The sequence below is a fragment of the Oreochromis niloticus genome, linkage group LG7 (genome assembly GCF_001858045.2).
Source record: "Oreochromis niloticus isolate F11D_XX linkage group LG7, O_niloticus_UMD_NMBU, whole genome shotgun sequence".
Classification (NCBI taxonomy): domain Eukaryota; kingdom Metazoa; phylum Chordata; class Actinopteri; order Cichliformes; family Cichlidae; genus Oreochromis; species Oreochromis niloticus.
In genome coordinates, this window is record NC_031972.2 from 40,148,389 (window position 1) to 40,169,171 (window position 20,783).

Sequence of the window (20,783 nt, forward strand, 5' to 3'; positions counted from 1 at the left end):
CCATGAATTCTGCTCTCAACCAGTAAATCCTGAAGGAGAATGTTCATCCACCAGTTCAAGCCCTGAAGCACAAGCACACTTGGGTTATGCAGCAGGACAATGATCCACACACATATAGAGAGAGCACCTCTGAATGGCTCAAAAATCCAATGATCAAATGAATTAAATGAGACTGAGATGCTTTTGACATGACCTCATGCTGGAAAACCATCCACCGTGGTTGAATAAAAACAATTCAACAAAAAAGAGGCCAAAATTCCTCCACAGCTATGTGAAAGACTCACTGCCAGTTATCACAAACACTTGATTGCAGTTCAGCTGCCAAGTGCAGCACACTCACTTATTAAGTTTATAGGGGAATTACTGTTTCGCATAGGGCCAGGTAGGTCTGGATAGCCTTTTTCCATTAATAAATGAAATCATAATTTAAACATTGCATTTTGAATTTTCTCATCTTTGGCTGATACTAAAATGCGTTTGGTGATCTGAAACATGTGCCCAATATGAATAAAACTATGAATTTAGAAAGGGTGCAAATACTTTGTCACAGCACTGTACTATTGTGCTCTAACATTATATGTTTGCAACATAACTGTGTTGTGTTTGTTGTCTAATATCCTCTTTATTTCTGTCTCGGTGTTTCCACACTGGTTAGAATGTGCGTTGTTTGCACTAGTTGAGTTTTTCTCTGAAATATAACATTTTATATTCGCCAGGCTGTCGGTGTGATATAAGTAAAAGTGATTTGACATTAGAACAGAGTATTATCATTTCTGTCCTTGTGCCAGCAAAAGCAAAGGAGGAGTAATATGAATCTGTCCACTGGAGTATGGAGCAGCACACACACACACACAGAGAGAGAGAGAGAGAGAGAGTAATAGGTCATGTTGTGTTTTCTTCTTCCAGTATCACGTCCCGCCCCCTGTATTCATCAGGAGGAGGGGTGGGGAGCAGAAGGGCGGGTTTCGCTGGTACCTCAGATCTCATACTGGATTTACCGGACTGCACCTGTGAGGAGCCGGATTTGTTTCTGTGCGTCGGGAGGAACGACAGGAGGGCCCGCAGCAGCACGGCAGCCAGGCAGCCAGGAGCCTGTACGAGGACCACACCATTACCGCTGCAGCCCCTCAGCAGCTTTACGCTCGAGAGCAGAGGAGGGAGCTGCCAGGCTGTCAGACCTCCAGCGGATATTTTTACCCGCAGTGCCTCAGACAAGCAGCCGACCGAGGAGCACAATGTCCAGGCAACAGCAGCAGCAGCAGCGGACTTCGTTCAGACTGTCGGACAACCTGGTGGAGGTCAAGAGCAAAGTAAGTGATGGGCTGCTGACTGATGCTGTTAGCGACGCAGGGTGTGCGTTATCAGGACCCCAGCCCTCCGCTCTTCTCATCCAGATCGTGATGTAAGGAACACAAATATCTGGCCGCTGCAAATTCACGCGATATTTAGAAGAAACGAAATCCGAGCGGGTTCAGCTGACAGCGGCCTGGCTGCTGCCGCCCGCAGCCCCCCCACCAACACCACCACCATCATGTCAGCCTGCTCAGCCTCGATAATCCCAGTCCTGTGTTTAACTCGATCTGTGTGTGTGTGTGTGTGTGTGTGTGCGTGTTTGTGTGGTGCCAAGCTGTTGTTGGCTTATTCTTTGGTGTTTACATTTTAGTTGTTTGTGAGCTTTATCTTTTGTAATAGCTGAGAAATAAGCATACCGAACACATAATATTACAGTGTGATTATTCTGTGATAGTAAGTGCTTTCATGAAGATGAAAACCAAAATATTTCTTAGGTGAAGCTGTGTCCGTAAACTCAAATATTGGCAGCATTTTTCATGTACTCTTTATTGCTAATGTTTGAAGAGCCTGAAAATAGTTTAAAGAAGGAAATCTTCCACAGGCCCTTCAGCTCCCTCGCACAGACTGTAGACTGGCTTCACATGAAGAATGTGGACCAGTATAGAAATATGTAGACTGAAGACTGAGTCAGTGCAGAAGACGCTCAAACCCACACAGTTTTGAATAGGTAGGAGGGGGTGTGTCAGAAACACCTGTGGTTCTGTAGGAATCTGTGACGTCTACAAACACGCTATAGATGCATATGTGCTTAAAGTCAAACAACATGAAGGGCAGTTTAGTAAATAAAGCTCCTGTTAGAGAATTCTGTGATTTCCTCTGCTTCACAGTCAGGTTTGTGCCGTGCTCATGACATCCGCTTGCAAACTGATAGCGCTAGGGAAAATGTTAGCTTTACAATGGGATTTACTAACCAGTGGGTCATGTCACAGTGGCAACATTCATCTTTTATAAGCAAGCTATGTTTCCCATGATTATCTAAAGGAACTGACACTAGAATGGGCAACATAGCCTCAAAATTATATCAGATTTTTTTAAGGAAATCCAATAATATGAATCTGATGATGTTCTAAGTGAACTTTTTATCAGAGAGTGCACCTTGCAGACAGCAGCACTGATTAGTGCAAAAAAATGAGGGACACTTTCCTTTTATTTCAGTATGCTACTGTCAGTGATGACACACAACTTGATTCAAAGTATGAATCTACTGAAACAATGTGCCAGCAGCAGCATTATAGTGCAGTAAGAGTGACACAGGATTATATACAGTGACACAGAGTGAGTCGAATGTAAGCACACTACTTAATGCTTTAGCAGTAACTGAAGTAACTTAATAGTTCAGTAACAGTTCAGTAACGCGGAACAGTGTTATCACCTATTAGCATCAGTACATGGTTTGGTTCTTACACAACACTTTTCTACTCAGTTTCATCATTTACAACAGTTTCTACTACTTGTCTCATTCACGCAGTCACACACACACATTCACCCAGTGCTTTTGTCTATCAGTCACACACTTACCCTCTGGAGGATGGATCAGTATCTTACTCACTGTCCAATCTCTGCTCTTCCTGTCATTAAATTCAGTTCAGTTATATTTATATAGCACCAACTCACAACAACTGTCGTCTCAAGACGACGGTTGTGATTTGTCATTTGGTTGTATGGAGTACAACTAGCTGGTGGTCCAGTGATGATGGCTGAGTCATTTGTTTACTTTCGGGTCACACATCACCAGCTGATGATATTTCCTGCTCAGATGCCTTCATAGCCTTGCTGAATTGCCTGCTGTGTTTTTAGCTCAACCGGTTTGTTGTTTACATTTTTAGTGGGAACAGTTTCGTGAATATTTTGCAGTCTTTCAGCTTTACTCTGTGCGTTGCCATACAGCCACAACTCCTTACACCAGAGATGAGCTAATAAACATCAGGGGTACAACTGCTGAGGACTTATTTCCATCATTCATTGCCCGATGTGGCCATTCAGTTCATAAAGTGAGATGCTGTAGGAGAGGAAAGCAAGCCGGTATGCTCCTGCATCTCCACCGCCTCCGTACTCCACTACAGGGAATATTCCTCTCCAACATAAGCTCATTGGGGAGTAAAATAGATGAACTCCAGCTATTGATGGGGAAAAACAGAGACCACTCTAAACTGGCTGTTTTGTGTTTTATGGAAACTTGACTGAGTGAATCTATACTGGACTCTGTGGTGCAGTTGGTAGAACTCCAACTCTTTAGAGCGGATTGCCACATGGAGTTCTCCGGCAAGACAAAAGGTGGAGGTATCTGTTTTTGTACTTACAGTGGCTGGTGTAATGACGTGACTGTTATTCAGCAACACTGCTCCCCTCATCTGGACTCAACTGCTCATCCCTTCAGTAATTTCTCCATCTCCCTAGAAACCTCTCTCCCTACTTGAAAGAGATGTAAACAAACTCAAAACAGAACACCCAGAAAGCAGCAGGACCAGGCTCAGTGTCTCCATCCACCCTGAAGCCCTGTGCTGATCAGAGACATGTCATGTGCCAGCCTGCTTCCACAGGGCTTATCATTCCTGTTCCAATTTTGTTTTTAAAAAAAGGGATCACAAGCCAAATGACTACAGACCTGTTGCTCTGACCGTAGTCATGAAGAGTTTAACCGTCTGGTACTATCACATCTAAAATCTATCACTGTACCCCTCCTGGACCCCCTGCAGTTCGACAACAGAGCCAACAGGTCAGTAGGTGATGCTGTTAACATGGCACTGCATCTGGACTCTGCAGGATTTTTTGCTAGGCTACTTTTTGTGGACTTTGGTTGTGCTTTTAATATATTCATCCCTAGTCTGCTGCAGGAAAAGCTCTCCCGGCTGAATGTGTCTGCATTGACTTCCTGTCTGACAGGAGACAGCATGTGAGACTGGGCAGGCATGTCTCGGACTTTCATTGCATCAGCACTGGTTCCCCTCAGGGCTCTGTCTTTTCTTCTCTAATCTTCTTCTTGTACACCAACAGCTGCACCTCCAGACACTAGTCTGTAAACTCCTGAAGTTTGCAGATGACACCACCCTGTTGGGCTCATCTCATGTGGAGATGAGTCCATCCATATGAGCGAGATTGACTGGTGACTTTGTGCAGTGACAACAACCTGGACCTTAAATGTTGTGAAAACAGTAGGAGATGACAGTGGAAACCAGACACCCCTCCCAAACATCAGCTCTCTCATCAAGAAGGCACAACAGAGAATATACTTCTTGCACCAGCTTAAAAAAATACAACCTGCCAACGTCAATGATGGTGCAGTTTTTCTCCATCATTGAATCTATTCTCACCTCCTCCATCACCATGCTGCTGCCTCTGCCAAGGACAAATGCAGACTGCAGCATGTCATTCCCTCCACTGAGAAGGTGGTTGGCAGAAATCTGCCTTCCTACAAGACTTGTAGACCTCCAGGAGCTCTAGGACACCTCCAGGACACTATGAAGTGGGGGGTGGGCAACGATCTTGCTTGCCTGTCTCAAACTGTTTGTGACACTGCCCTTTGGCAGAAGGCTGTGGTCCTTTAGAGCAGGCATGATGGCATAAGAACAGTTTTACACAATGACACCGCAACAAATTCCTCATTTGTACAAAGTTGCCAATAAAAAGGAACAGATATAAATACATTATGTTGCCAAAAGTATTCACCCATCCAAATCAGTAAGTTCAGGTGTTCCAATCACTTTCATGGCCACAGGTGTATAAATTACAGAGATTTGTATGCTGAGCCTGGGACAGAATGGATGGAGAGCCAGTGCATAACATATTGTATTGTTCATTTGCGCCTCTGTAAGAAAAAAAACTGAAGAAAAGTTTTGCTATTTCATCAGAAAAAACAGAAAGAGCAGGTTAAGCAGGTGATATGATGATGGTAATGGTATCAAATAATAATGTGGGATTGTGCTGACTGTTAAAAGCCAGCTTTGTAAAATAGACAGCTCTGCTTTCTTTGACCAGGGCTGATAGAACCAGGTGGCTGGTAGATTAGTTTTTACCTCCAACCCTAACAAGCTGAAGTTCAAAGATATAAAATTGTCCTGCATCCACTGCGATGCTACCTGGTGAAACACTCCAAACACTAGTATTAGTTCTCCTCCTCTTCTGCCAGGGTCCCAGTACCCATCTGAAAAGACCCCAGTGAGGCCTCTGTATTCTGTTCTTCACTACCAGGATTCAGTTCAAAATAAATTGTCAAACTTCTTGAAACCAACAAAATCATTCAATGCAAATTATTTTTATTGGCTCCAGAATGACAGAGTGCCATCTGTAAAGTTGCACGATTAGCAACAGCAGCAGCCAGCGCAGAAACTGCAGGTCGACTCTAAGTTGTCAGTGAAAGGTGAGGACCGCAGGATCAGAGACCAACTGACAAGGAGGTAGTACGACCCGGAGAATCAGTCTATAGATGAGAAGTTCCACTCAGTGGGGCACGTAAGGGAACAAGTGGTCAGATGGCATTGTCACCGAGCACAGCCTTCCTTGGATCCCAGCTCTTTTTTTCTGCTCAATCCCATCCAGGAAATCATCTCCTTCTCATCTTCAAGCAATACAAAATGCTGCCACCAGAATAATAATGTTTTCTCCTAAGTCAGCTCATATTACTCCTGCTTTATACTCTACACCAGCTACTTATGTACAGAGCACTAAATGGAAATGCGGCAGACTAAAGTCACTGCTGTTCAATCTTTTATCTCAGAATGTGTTACTCGTGTGAGATTGGGGTGGGGATGGAGCCTTTCAGCCGGTGGCAACGAGATTTTGGAAAAGTCCCACTTTGACTTCATTTATCCAACTCTGTGGACTCACTCTTATTGTTTAATAACCTTCTTTATAATGTTTTCTTTCATTCTGTGTTTGAACTTGGCTTTATATTCCTGTTAACTGTGCTTCCATTTTCCATTCAGTCGTATTGTTATTATTCATAAAAAATGTGAGCACTTTATGTCAACACATATGTGAAAAGCACTTTAAAAATAACCTTATTGTTTACTTAAACAAAGAGCACCAGTATGACTCTTCTGTACCCCACTAATCCCTAAAACCTGGTTACGGCCCTGAATGCAGCAGCGTCAACATGTCCATATATCATATGACAGTACTGGTAAAGTAGCATGCCACCCTAGAGTGCAAGATACCGATGAATGCTCTAATAAAGCACACATTCTTCACACTGAGTACGCCCAGTATAGCTTTCAAGGCAAACATGCCAGTGAGAGGTCTAATACTCTCTGCTGTTAATTAGAGAGCTAAAGGGAGACACAGTATTTGTGTTAATATCCACCGGAAGAAGCATAATGTTGGGAGAAAAAACAAAGTCAGTGTCGATCTCATTGTGTAATTATTGTTTGAAAGTTTCTGTTATAATATACAGTTGGGACAAAACTTAAACTCCACAGTTTGAGTTTTAGGTCATACCTCAGTTTTAATTAAACAATTTTTAAACATTTCTGCTTTCCCCAGACATCACTAGCCCCAAACAGCACACAAAAAGTATGTGCCTTATCAGTACATCATGCAAGTTGGAGACGTCATGATACAAGAAGACTGGTAGAATGACATCATTTTTCAGATTTGTTACTACAGTACATAAAAATAAAAAATATTCCATAATATTTGAAAACTGTTTAAACCCCTGTACCAGTACTGTCCCTACAGTTCCCTGTGATTTTTCTTTGTTTGTGTTTCCATTCATGAAATGGGCACTGTACCAAAGTTGGGTACTGAGGATGGCCTTTACGAGAGGCTTGGATTTTAGCACTGAAATGAAACAAAATCATCAAATTTTACTGTCGGTGTTCACGTTAGCCTTATCTATGTGGATTAATTTACTTATATACTATACTATACTAATATAAAGCACTTTGAGGTGATTGTTGTGTGATTTGGTGCTATATAAATAAAATGGAATTGAATCGATAATTAGGAATGCATTAAGAGGATCCCCTTTTTGATTTCACAGTTAATGCAATGCAGTCGCGTCTACTGAGAGAGAAGCTACAGGAAATGTCGGTAAACAGGTCCAGATAAATGAAGGGGGGTTGTGTCATGAAGGGCATCCGGTATAATATCTTTGGTAAATAACACATGCGGATGATCAAGAATGAGATTTCCATATCAGATCAGTCGAACCCACAGCCTCCAGTGCTGTTGGCCATGAGGGTGCTGGTGGAAACTATGCTTCTGCTGGCTGGAAACAAAGAAAGAGGAGAGGAGGCAGTGCCAGAGGAAGAAAGGCAGGGTTGTGGAGGTGAACGCAGGGACTCTTGGAACTATCTTGGTTTTCATGTGAAGCATGACCCTGATGGTAAGCGCGTCATGGAAAAAAGTAAAACACTATGTCGGAAAAATGTAAAAATACACTGTTGAACTTCTAAGTGTAGGGACTATTACCGGTAAAGTGAGAGAGATGCTGATATGATGGTGAGAAGGAAGTTAGATATAGTGTGCATGCAGGAGACCAGGTGAAAGGAACCCAGGCCAGGGGCATCGGAGGTGGATGCAAGCTGTTCTCTCATAGTACAGATAGGAAGAGAATAGAGTGGGGGTCATGTTGAAGGAAGAGTTTGCGAACAGTGATCGGAAGGTGAAGAGTGTCAGACAGAATCATGAATCTGAAGCTGGAAATGAAACAGCAGATGTTGAATGTTGTCAGTGTGTATGCCCCACGGGTTGGCTGTGAGGGAAGGGTCTAAAACTTTTCTAGATAAGTTTTAGCGACATCACACTTTTTCTGTGCTTAGAGGTGACATCGTATCAAATTCTTAAGGGCTACAGTCTTCAAGAATGAACTCCCAAAGTATGTTTAATAGGGTCAACAGGTTTTGTTATCCTTTCCTAGTTCGTGGCTGTAGCAATTAGCCACACTTAAAATGCTTAGTATTACATTTAGCTAAAATTGTAAACACAGATTGAGCCTCACTGTTAAACATCATTTGATGTGTGTTTGTTGCCTTCTACAGTTTGATGCAGAATATCGTCGTTTTGCTTTGAAGAGAAATGGTCCAGGGGGCTTCAAAGAGTTCTACCGCCTCCTCCAAACGATCCATCACATCCCTGGTGTTGATGTGCTGCTAGGATATGCAGACGTCCACGGGGACCTCCTTCCAATCAACAATGATGAAAATTACCACAAAGCCATTGCATCAGCCAATCCGCTGCTCCGCATCATTATAACCAAGAGAGGTAAGAGAAAAAATGAGGGAAAAATACATTTTTAGTTCATTAGGCTTGACAAATTACTTCTTGTTCTGGAAATAACATTTGCAAAGTGATGTAAATGACAGATCTCTTAAACATGTTATATGTCTTTATACACATTGATCCTCCAGTTATTTTAATGGCTTCCAAAGTATATTTCATGTCTTTTTAAAATGTTTTCGTCCCTCCAAGAGAATGACATCATTGATTAATTTACTAGTGGGCGATCACATCCATCTGTCTATCTATTTTCTTCCGCTTATCTGGGGCCACGTTGTGGGGTCAGCAGCCTAAGCAGATAACCCCAGACCTCCTTCTCCTTAGCCACCTCCTCCAGCTTTTAATGGAGAACACCGAGGTGTTTCCAGGCCTGCCGGTACCCATCAGCTGCCTCTGAAGTCCCGTAGGCTAACCAACCCCAACAGGACTCCTTCTTTAGCGTGTTGGCTCCCTTCACCTTGGTTATCAAGTTCGGAGGTTACCACCATGACACCACCTTGCAGCTGCAGCTCAGTGCAGTAACCTGTAGCCTCATGTGCAGGAATGGAGGTGCTGCACATGGTCCATTTGGACTCAATGTCCTTAGCCTCCCTTGGAATGCTGTTGAAGCTCCGCCTGAAGTGGGAGTTTAAGATCTCGTGGACCGGGGGCCTCTGCCAGGCATTCCCAGCACACCCTGGCTGTACATGAACAATACCATTGCTCTTATTTTGAATCAATCACTGCTTACCAGTTTTAAAGAATTTACAGAATTTGATCATTCTTGTCCACTACTAATTTAGGTCATGCATGCATTTTTCCTGAGCTTTTCCCGAGCTCACTTCACTGACTCCAGGTGGTTCTAAACAATTTATTCCAGTGCTGGCATTTAATCTGACTGCTTGTAAAATTTCATGTTAATTTTGAAATCATTTAATTGCTCAAAAGTACACTGAGGACTCATTTGTTACCCTTATGTGTCTGGATTTTACTTCACTGAATCGGCAGAGGTCAGCAAGCTCAGTATTCCCACTGAGAATGGCAGCTTCTTCCTATTTTAAATCTCTTCTTAAAACATACAAATCAAGAATTAGTGAAAATGTGGCACTTCCATCCACTGTTAAACCAAGGCTCTGAACATAACCCACAGTAATGTATCCAAGTTTAAAAAGAGAACCACCCTTGTGACACTGACAACTGTGACGTCACTAACCAGTTAAACTGGCTTCGTAGCACACACCTCTGGTAGCACGTACTTTGTGCCCAAGACATACCTGAGGTGACCAATAGTGAATAATTCAAGAAAGATAAAAATGTATCCTGTAATGTTACAGGTACACTCTAATGTTAGTGAGCTTTATTGTTTACCCCTGAGATACTACACATGAAGCAGAAAGACTTATTACACCTGCTGACATTGGTGATGTTTATCCATCTGTCATTATGGATTATGTGAGTGTTTTCTAATACACTGTACCATTGTTGTCTCCCAGTACACCTTTTCATGCTATGTCATAACTCAGGATGTTATTACATTAATGTGCTGCTTAGCAGGCTGCTAGAGATCAGAGTCACAGACAGCTGCCAGCAAATCAGATCAGCTCTATGGTCTGGGGAACAACAAAGGAAGAGAGCTCAGGAAAACAAGACCCTGGAAACACAGAGAGAGCAAACATGTGCATGTTTGTTGAAATCTTATTGAGGAGGCTTGTACTCACTTTGTTTACTCTGCAGTCCAGAAATGATAAAATCCTGTAAATCCTACTGAAAAATCTTAAACCCATGCATTGCATCAGGAGTAGTGGCGTCACTAGTAAGGATTAGGACTTGAGTAAGGCAGTTAAAAATCTATTCCCACAATCACTTATCTTTCATTCCTGAAGTGTAATCCCATTTGTTCACTGCATCCACATGACTGGAGAAATTTGCACAGCTGAAGGATACAAGTAACAGCAACAGCAAGATTAAGTGGTGACGATAGTTTGTTTTTAACTAACCAGGTCTTTATAAAATAAGTTCAGTAAGGATCTCACATTTCTATTAGCAGTCTTTGTAGCAGCTCTGTTGCTCACTAGTGTTACTTGTAACTATTCAGTGAAATGTAAAAGACTTCTAAATGACTGAAGACATCATCACACCCTTTATAAAGGCAACAAAGAGTTCATTTTACACTGAAAACAGCAGATATTTATTTCCTTTCCTACACGGTTCTCTCGCCACTTCAATTCCTCTTATTTGGCTACATTCATTTTGACCTTTACTACAGCTCGTCTTTGTGTGTTAGCACATGTGGGCATTTGTGACTATGTGTTTGTGAGTGAGGGATAGACAGGGGGATACCACAGGATAGAAACCCATCTGCTGTTTTAAGCCATTAGCCATGAGTGAGTTTATTTTACTTTTTGGAGCAAGATAATCTCACTCAGTTTATATGACTGATGTCGTGACTTCATCAGTCATATCAGTTCCATGCAATGCCACTACTCTGTGTGTGCGTGTGTGTGTGTGTGTGTGTGTGTGTGTGTGTGTGTGTGAGTGTGTGTCTGTGAGTGAGAGACAGAGAGAGAGAATTGTTGACTTGCACTTGTTGATTATCTTAACACATTAACACTGCAACAAGGTCTACATCGAGTAGACTTTGACACAACAAAGCAGTTATATATTTTTAATCAGTAAAGTTCCATGTGAAGAATCAAAGTGACTATGAGATTAGTAATACTGACAGAAGAGCAGTATGTACATTTGTACTGATCCACACTGAGCATGTTGCTGAGGTGACTTATAATAACAAAGTCTGCCTTCACAATTATGCGTCTGATAAACTAAAATGAGTCAAACTGGAAACTACTGATACAGTACAACTTGTGGCATGAGGATATGTTGTCTGTAACACTTGGCACAGAAATGTCATGTAGCACTGAGAGAAACACTAAGAAATGGAGCAGAGGTAAATAGACTAAGTAATCATAATTGATGGGTTCAAAACACAACAGCTTTGAAAAACTTGTGTTTTAACAAATACAATTTAAACCAAATAACACTGACATTAACACAATAGATGCACCAGTTGTATAATGCATTGTTTTAAATGTAAAACAGCATCACAGTGATCACAGGAGCTTTTATCACAATTTTAAAAAATATACAGTTTCAGGCTTAATAGCCTGCTTTCAAATAGGAGGTGAAGCAACAAAGCCCTTACAGAATGAAGCTCCCTCTTTGTCTGCACTGTGCGCAGGCCTGTTGTTGTCCTGCACTGCATATGGCCATATGGCACCCCCTTGGGCTCCAGATGGTGGGGCACTACAGAGTGAGGTCACACTAGAAAGAAACATACAAATGCTCATGACAGCTGCAGATAACAGAAACATGGTACATTAGGGACAGATATATGGGGCACTAAGACACAGACACAGATTTATGGTAGGCGTACTCTTTACGGCTGTCCTGAATACCATTTCTGAGCTCCAAAGCTTATGATAGTAGTCAGCAGCAAATATTTAAAGCTTTAGCCAGCAGAGAGGGGGAGGTCCATGTCTGATCTTATAACTTTGATGTTGTCTGTCAGTGTCACTCCACATACATGTTAGAGATCGTGGGTTCACTGTAATTTTGGCTATAGTGTGTATTTTGGTGATTTCATTATGAGGTCATAGAGTGTTCCATAAAATGTGAAAAGTTGTGGAGATGAGTGAAGGCCCTGCAGCCAGAATGCCAAGACTACTGATTAATAAGTAAGCTTGGCTGGGCTAAGATTTTGGCAGAAAACAGTCACACAGGTCGTTTATGCCCACTGTTACCATCATTAGCAGTCACGCTAGAACTGGACTGAAAATCAGTATCAGTACCAACAGGTTGGATGGAGGGATGAATCCAAATTTGAAATTTTTGGTTCAAATTGTCGCCAGTTTTTGCTGTATGAGGAGGGTCAAAAAATAAACAAAGATGAGATTCAGTAAAAAATGTGCAAAGTAAAGCTAGCATGTCACAGATCTGCCATAAATATTTACAGGTATTTGAGACTGTGGTGGGGCAGTGATCATTCCTCACTGTGTCAAGACTGTGTTTCCTGTAGGAGCTGGTCTAACTGGGACACACTGGAATTTAACAACTTTGTATGAGGTTTAGCACATGTTTAACTATTTCTGAAAAAGACTATATTTTGAGTCCTTGTATATAACATACAAGAACACAAAATAATGATCAATACAGGTTGATCTATAGTGGTCCAAGAATAGCTTTTGCAAAATTAGAGGGATCTGATTGCATTATTTGTGCATTTAGAGAAGGATTAACCATGTTTGTGTCTTCATGCTTTAGTCTGGCTCTGTATGCCTTGATAGGAAACATTATTTTTGTGCATTAACCATTAATGCTGCTTAATGCTGCTTCCTAATGACCTAATGTGTCCGTGCACGTGTACACATACACATAGACACACACTTGCAGCCATACATTGCCATTAACCCTGTTTGACAGCTAATGTGCTTCAGATGATGAGTTGTTTCTCCCTCTTCTCCATGCTTTTCTCTTTCCATCATTCTGGTATAAGTTCAAAGATTTTATAGAACTGGGTAGAAGTTTTGAAAAATGTGAAAATCATGAAAGGTTTCGAAAGGTTACTTTTTTTGACATTTTAATAGTTATTCTGCGTGTTACAACTGCTATCTGTATCTGTAGTTCAATTAGCTAAAATGGCTGGTTTTATTCCTGACAAAATATGGATACAGACAGAATGGAACTGTGGGAAAAAATGAACTGCAGCTAGTAGTAATATTGTGTTCATATCTGAGACTGACAGTACACACAAGAAAGCTCAGATCTTTTGAATGAAGAAATTTTGGAATGAAAAGTTCAACTTGTGGAAATGAGCTTCCTCCGAAGGGTGGCTGGCCTCCCTTAGAGATTGGGTAGGAGTTCAGCCATCTGGGAGGGACTCAGAGTAGAGCAGCTGCTCCTCCACATTGAAAGGAGGTAGTTGAGGTGGTTCGGGCATCTAACAAAGATGCCTCCTGGGTAAGGTGTTCTGGGCATGTCCTACCGAGAAGAGGCCGCGGGGCAGACCCAGGACATGCTGGAGAGGTTATATCTCTCGGCTGGCCTCGGAGCACCCTGGTGTTCCCCTGGACAAGCTGAAGGAGGTGGCCGGGGAGAGGGAGGTCTGGGCTTCTCTGTTTAGGCTGCTGCCCCTGCGACCCAGCCCGAATAAGCGGAAGAAGATGGATGGACTTTATTTTTTCCGATTATGGTGTAAATAATGCACCATAGCTGTAAAGTTTAACACTTTAAAAGAATCACAAATCAGCAAATAGCCATTAACAGTCTCCATTCTTTTGTGTCTTCTTAAAGAGGATGAACCTATCATTTTTGGCACCAACTCCCTTCAGAGGCGTAGAAAGGGGCTGGGCTTAACGAGCCTGCGCACCACTGGCTCAGGCTCCACCCACTCAAAGAACAGATCTGGCCTCATGATTGGACCGCCAAAGAACTTCAGACAGATTTCTTCAATCATCGACGTGGACATTTTGCCTGAGACACATCGACGAGTACGACTTCACAAGCATGGCACTCAAAAACCACTTGGGTTCTATATACGTGACGGCGTGAGCGTGCGGGTGACACCGCAGGGCGTAGAGAAGGTAAGGTTTGTTACTTTGTTTTTAGCCTGCTTACAAGACAGTATTCTGCCTTTAATGATGACAAAACTGATGAATTATTTTCCTGTAATTCACCAATGATGTACCAATTGTGAACAAATGATTGGGCGGGTGAGATACCCCATTTCAAAATTTCTCTGAAAATATCAATAAGTAGCACCTTCATGCAGACATAAAGATAAAAGTTATGAATATATTAATATCCGCTATAATAGCTAAAAATACATCTAACTGTTGTCTCATATTTGTATCTTTCTTCTTGCTCCTGAAGGTTCCAGGGGTGTTCATATCTCGTCTTGTGCGTGGTGGGTTAGCAGAAAGCACTGGGCTGTTGGGTGTTAACGACGAGATCCTCGAGGTGAATGGCATCGATGTAGCAGGAAAATCTTTGGATCAGGTAAATGCTGCGTTGGAGCCTTTCCAGGCTCAATTCAATTCAATTCAATTCAATTCAATTCAATTTTATTTATATAGCGCCAAATCACAACAAAAGTCGCCTCAAGGCGCTTTATATTGTACAGTAGATAGCACAATAATAAATACAGAGAAAAACCCAACAATCATATGACCCCCTATGAGCAAGCACTTTGGCGACAGTGGGAAGGAAAAACTCCCTTTTAACAGGAAGAAACCTCCGGCAGAACCAGGCTCAGGGAGGGGCGGCCATCTGCTGCGACCGGTTGGGGTGAAAGAAGGAAAACAGGATGAAAGACATGCTGTGGAAGAGAGACAGAGATTAATAACAGATATGATTCGATGCAGAGAGGTCTATTAGCACATAGTGAGTGAGAAAGGTGACTGGAAGGGAAAAACTCAATGCATCATGGGAATCCCCGGCAGCCTACGTCTATTGCAGCATAACTAAGGGAGGATTCAGGGTCACCTGGTCCAGCCCTAACTATATGCTTTAGCAAAAAGGAAAGTTTTAAGCCTAATCTTGAAAGTAGAGATAGTGTCTGTCTCCTGAATCCAAACTGGAAGTTGGTTCCACAGAAGAGGGGCCTGAAAACTGAAGGCTCTGCCTCCCATTCTACTTTTAAATACTCTAGGAACAACAAGTAGGCCTGCAGTGCAAGAGCGAAGTGCTCTAATAGGGTGATATGGTACTACAAGGTCATTAAGATAAGATGGGGCCTGATTATTTAAGACCTTGTATGTGAGGAGCAGGATTTTGAATTCAATTCTGGATTTAACAGGAAGCCAATGAAGGGAAGCCAAAACAGGAGAAATATGCTCTCTCTTTCTAGTCCCTGTCAGTACTCTTGCTGCAGCATTTTGGATTAGCTGAAGGCTTTTCAGCGAGTTTTTAGGACATCCTGATAATAGTGAATTACAGTAGTCCAGCCTGGAAGTAATAAATGCATGAACTAGTTTTTCAGCATCACTCTGAGACAGGATATTTCTAATTTTAGAGATGTTGCGCAAATGGAAGAAAGCAGTCTTACATATTTGTTTAATATGTGCGTTGAAGGACATGTCCTGGTCAAAAATGACTCCAAGGTTTCTCACAGTGTTACTGGAGGCCAAGGTAATGCCATCCAGAGTAAGAATCTGCTTAGATACCATATTTCTAAGATTTTCAGGGCCGAGTACAATAACCTCAGTTTTATCTGAATTAAGAAGCAGAAAGTTAGCGGCCATCCAGGTCTTTATGTCTTTAAGACATTCCTGCAGTTTAACTAATTGGTGTGTGTTACCTGGCTTCATGGATAGATAGAGCTGCGTGTCATCTGCATAGCAGTGAAAATTTATGCTATGTCTTCTAATGATGTTGCCTAGGGGAAGCATGTATAATGTAAATAGAATTGGTCCTAGCACTGAACCCTGTGGAACACCATAATTGACCTTAGTGTCTGAAGAGGACTCTCCATTTACATGTACAAATTGGAGTCTATTAGATAGATATGATACAAACCACTGCAGTGCAGTACCTGTAATACCTACAGCATGTTCTAATCGCTCTAATAGGATATTATGGTCAACAGTATCGAATGCAGCACTGAGGTCTAGCAGGACAAGCACAGAGATGAGTCCACTGTCAGAGGCCATAAGAAGATCATTTGTAACCTTCACTAAAGCTGTTTCTGTGCTGTGCTGAGCTCTGAAACCTGACTGAAACTCTTCAAATAAGCCATTCCTCTGCAGATGATCAGTTAGCTGTTTGACAACTACTCTTTCAAGGATTTTTGATATGAAAGGAAGGTTGGAGATTGGCCTATAATTAGCTAAGACAGCTGGGTCTAGAGATGGCTTTTTGAGTAAAGGTTTAACTACAGCCACCTTGAAGGCCTGTGGTACATAGCCGATTATTAGAGATAGGTTGATCATATTTAAGATTGAAGCATTAATTAATGGCAGGACTTCTTTGAGCAGTTTTGTAGGAATGGGGTCTAAAAGACACGTTGATGGTTTGGAGGAATTAATTATTGAAGTTAACTCAGAAAGATCAATTGGAGAAAAAGAGTCTAACTTAACATTGATGGTACTAAGAGTAGCTGTAGATGATATTACATCTGTGGGATGATTATTGGTAATTTTTTCTCTAATGATAAAAATTTTATTTGTGAAGAAGTTCATGAAGTCATTACTAGTTAACGTTAAAGGGATGGTTGGCTCAGTAGAGCTCTGACTTTTTGTCAGCCTGGCTACAGTGCTGAAGAGAAACCTGGGGTTGTTCTTATTTTCTTCAATCAGTGACGAATAGTAAGATGTTCTGGCTTTGCGGAGGGCTTTCTTATAAAGCAGCAAACTATTTCTCCAGGCTAAATGATGATCCTCTAAATTTGTGACACGCCATTTCCTCTCCAGCTTACGAGTTATCTGCTTTAGGCTACGTGTTTGAGAATTATACCACGGAGTCAGGGACTTTGGATTTGAGGCCTTAGTTTTCACAGGAGCTACAGTATCCAGAGTCGTACGTAGTGAGGAGGTAAAATTATTAACAAGATAATCGACCTCTGTTGGAGTAGCGTTCAGATAGCTGCTCTGCTCTATGTTGGTACAGGGCATTGAAGATGATAACAGTGGGTGGATTATATTCTTAAACTTAGTTACAGCACTTTCAGAAAGACATCTACTTTGATAAAGTCTACTCTCCACTGCTGTGTAATCAATTATTGTAAATGTAAAAAGAAAATTCAATATATACAGAAGAATATTCAGAATTAACTTGATCAAGATTCAAGTGTGCTTCTTTTTCATGAACAGTAAATGTACTTTGCCCATAAATTACAACACAGTCGCACTTGATTGTGTGTGTCGTTTTTTTTTCTTTCTCCGTAGTGGATACAAGCTTACACAGTATCACTTCAAATACAGCTTAGGAAGCAAAAGTAGTAGTAATGATTAGACCAGTGTTTGTATGTATTAAAGTAATGGGGTGTTAAGTCACTCTATATGCACTCATTAGAGCATTTCAAAGGTAATCAATCAGGGCTGGACTGGTAATCTGGCATACTGGCCCATATGGAAAAGATATATATAAATCTTATAAAGTTTGTATCTGTCTTGTGTGAAACTTGTATGAAAAGCATACAAGAGTGAAAAGAGATATAAGATCCCTTGAAAAATTAAATAAATGAAACTTGTATGTTTTGGAAACTTACTAAAACAATATATGAAAGTAATGAGAAAGTGGCCACTTTCATGAGTAAATCATATAAGCCTTATATGATTCACTATATGAAGTAGGCCACATCTTATGCAAGCCTTTTATAAGTTTTTACTATTTCTTTTCCATATGAGGGTAGGCCAACACACTTTTGGGCCAATGGGTCAATTGAAGTGCCGCTGCGCACTGGCTTTACAAGCTCTGACAGCAGCCCATTCGTTCATTTTAATTGCTGACAATGTATTGCCCAATCAAGTCTCTAAAAGCTACCGGGCCTTCCCATACTTACGCTCACGCACCTTGTAGAATACAGTTTGATGAAACGAATAGCTAATTTCACCATGGGCCACTCCTAATAGCTAAAGTTTAGCTTTTAATTGTCACATGTCGCAGTTGAGTGCAAAGAAGAAACTTTTGTGTTACAGCAACATGATAAAGAGTAAAAATACTAAAGTCTACAATAAATAACAAATAAACTAACAAATAAAGTAAGGCTGGCATAAGAGTGGAGTGCAAATTGCACAATATTATATTTGCAATATTAGATTCATAAATAAATATTATATGTTATATAATATAATTAATAAATAATATCTACACTGTAAATCTAAGAAAAACAGCTGCATGAAGGTATGCAGGTATGTTTGTATTTGTATGTTTGTATATGCATGGACCCAAAATGCTGGGGACCATTTTTTGTCCCAGCCCTGCCACCAGTTTTGCCGTCAGTTATGTAAAAAAGAAAGAACAAAGCACCAGGAAGTAAATGAAATATATTCGAAAGTATGTTCTTCAAATATGAAAAAGATGTGTGGGTCATGGGAAAAAAATGCAGGTCATGTGACAGACCCGCATTTTTTTCATCTTATCAGTTAAGCCCTATTTGACTATCTCATCTGTCATTTTAGGTCACAGACATGATGGTGGCAAATAGTCACAACCTTATTGTCACCGTAAAGCCAGCTAACCAGAGGAACAATGTTACACATCGTAGCAGTAAAACCTCTGTAGGTAACTCGGGTTCTCTGGGCTCAGTTGGATCTACAGGCTCTGCCGTGTCACATGACTCACAAAGCCCCGCCTCTCTGAGCAATCCCATCACTGCAAGGTTTGTCATGCATAATATCTTTTTTTGGGCCTGCTTATTAACAGAAAGAATGTGGACTGTGGCAGCACTGGCATATATCATATCTGTTAAAGGAGAAAAAGAAAAAGAAGTTTGTGCTTAAACGTTTAATGAAATAAAACTTCATTGAAACTGTTGTTTTGAAGTAATAATGAGAATCTTTAATTTTAGAAAAATGCAATCAAAGCTAGCCGAATCCTCAACTTTATTCATAAGTTGCCAATAGGAACGGACACGTGCAGTTTATATTGCATTCACTTTTTTATTAATCATTGGGCATGTGTTTTGTTACCATAGCAACAGCATTGCTGAGGGTGACAGTGATGATGGTGGTGATGATGAGGATGAAGGGGACCTCATTCTGGAGAATGACTGCCTGACACCCTACGACTCCCACCGGGTCACTAACAGCACCACTATGCCGGACAGAGACTCACTTAGCAATGGGCCACATAGCTACACCGTGGGTAGGCCCCTCCCACAGAGTGTCTCATTGCCCAGTAATGTCGGAGCATCCCTGAGAGACAGCGCCATGATGATCTCCAGCCACAACGGAAACTCCACCCACACAACTAGTAGCAGTGAAGAGAGCATGAGAGAAGATGGCAACATAACAGCACTGTAACCACGACAGCACTGTTCCATTGAGGACTATGAATGTTAGCGCAACAGTGCTGAAACCTCGGCAAATACAGGGGGCTGTGGTCCTGTTAGATAACAGACTTCTAAAAGAGGAGGGAGCTGACGTATGAAGCACTGACAGGACCTCGGAGGGACCATTCACAGTCTTCTGCTAGTTTACACTTTACCTCTTTCCCGCCTTGGTGGATTGTTGGCTTTTACTGTATGAAGGCATAGGAACACTGTATACGATGCAACGTATGGCTGAAGTTTTCAGCTTTGTCAGGTTCTATAAACAACAGTAATTATATCATTTTTAAAAAATATTCTATTATGGAAATGTTTAAATACCATAATGTATTAACAGATTAATATTGAACATTTAATTAAAAAATTAAATAGCTATAAATCCTCTTGTAAAAGCCATAAGTCACTTTGATGTCAGTGTATTTAAAAAAATGTCTGCCAACCTATAGCTGACTCTCATGTTTTATTTTTGCGGCACCACAACAACCAGTGCAAGTAGCACTACGTCACTTTGGCATCTCTAACTGTGAAACTTTGTGTCTGTGTAGTAATCTTAATGCTTAGTGTGGCAAACATGGCGGGTACACATGAAAGCTTCATGAAATGAGGCAAAGTGAAGAAAATTGTTTCGGCATTTGGGTAACTGGGTCTTAGAATGCCGACATCTCAGAATTACAGGTAGTTCTGGCTCCGCTTCTCTCTCTGCTGGATCTTTGTCAAAAGCTTTTAATACTTCAGGAAAAGCACAGCAGTAAATGAACAAAGGTACCATGTATTTTAACCCATTACTACTTACTTTACATTGATTACATTTAAATAAAAGTTTACTGTGATTTAAAGCAGAAGCATCAGTAAATCAGTCTGTTTTATGAGTGGTTCTGACAGTACCCATTGTCCACAGCTGAAAGTCTTCAAATCCCTGCAGCATTTGAAGAAAAATAAAATCCTCTTTCCTCACAATGGGAGTTGTGATGTGATTTGCTAAAAGTGTATTTATTAATCACCTCACCATTAACCATTTGTGCCAATCTTTCCGAACTTCAAATTCCTACAAAGCAAACTAGCAGGAGGAGACTCCTAGTTTGTGTCACGGGTTGCCGGGGCAAGCCATGTGTGAATTATAAGGACCCAAGATGCAGCAGCTCTGGTGCAAGTGAGTTTATTAATCAAATGTAGGTACAACAGAGAAGGCAAG

General features: G+C 41.3%; 1 protein-coding gene across 2 annotated transcripts; it reads left to right on the forward strand.

Moving 5' to 3' along the window:
• The first annotated feature begins 879 nt into the window (after positions 1-879).
• Positions 880-20,544, forward strand: pard6a (par-6 family cell polarity regulator alpha). Of its 2 annotated transcripts, XM_005454219.3 has the most exons (6): positions 890-1,310; positions 8,331-8,553; positions 13,897-14,186; positions 14,476-14,601; positions 18,723-18,922; positions 19,238-20,544. In XM_005454219.3, exons 1-6 carry the CDS (start codon positions 1,236-1,238, stop codon positions 19,563-19,565), a joined length of 1,242 nt encoding a protein of 413 aa, XP_005454276.1. In that variant the 5' UTR covers positions 890-1,235; the 3' UTR covers positions 19,566-20,544. The 2 variants fall into 2 exon arrangements, with proteins under 2 accessions (XP_025765086.1, XP_005454276.1); XM_025909301.1 differs by lacking the exons at positions 18,723-18,922; positions 19,238-20,544 and adding an exon at positions 17,334-17,718 and having other exon boundaries at positions 880-1,310; positions 14,476-14,633.
• Positions 20,545-20,783: the final 239 nt, after the last annotated feature.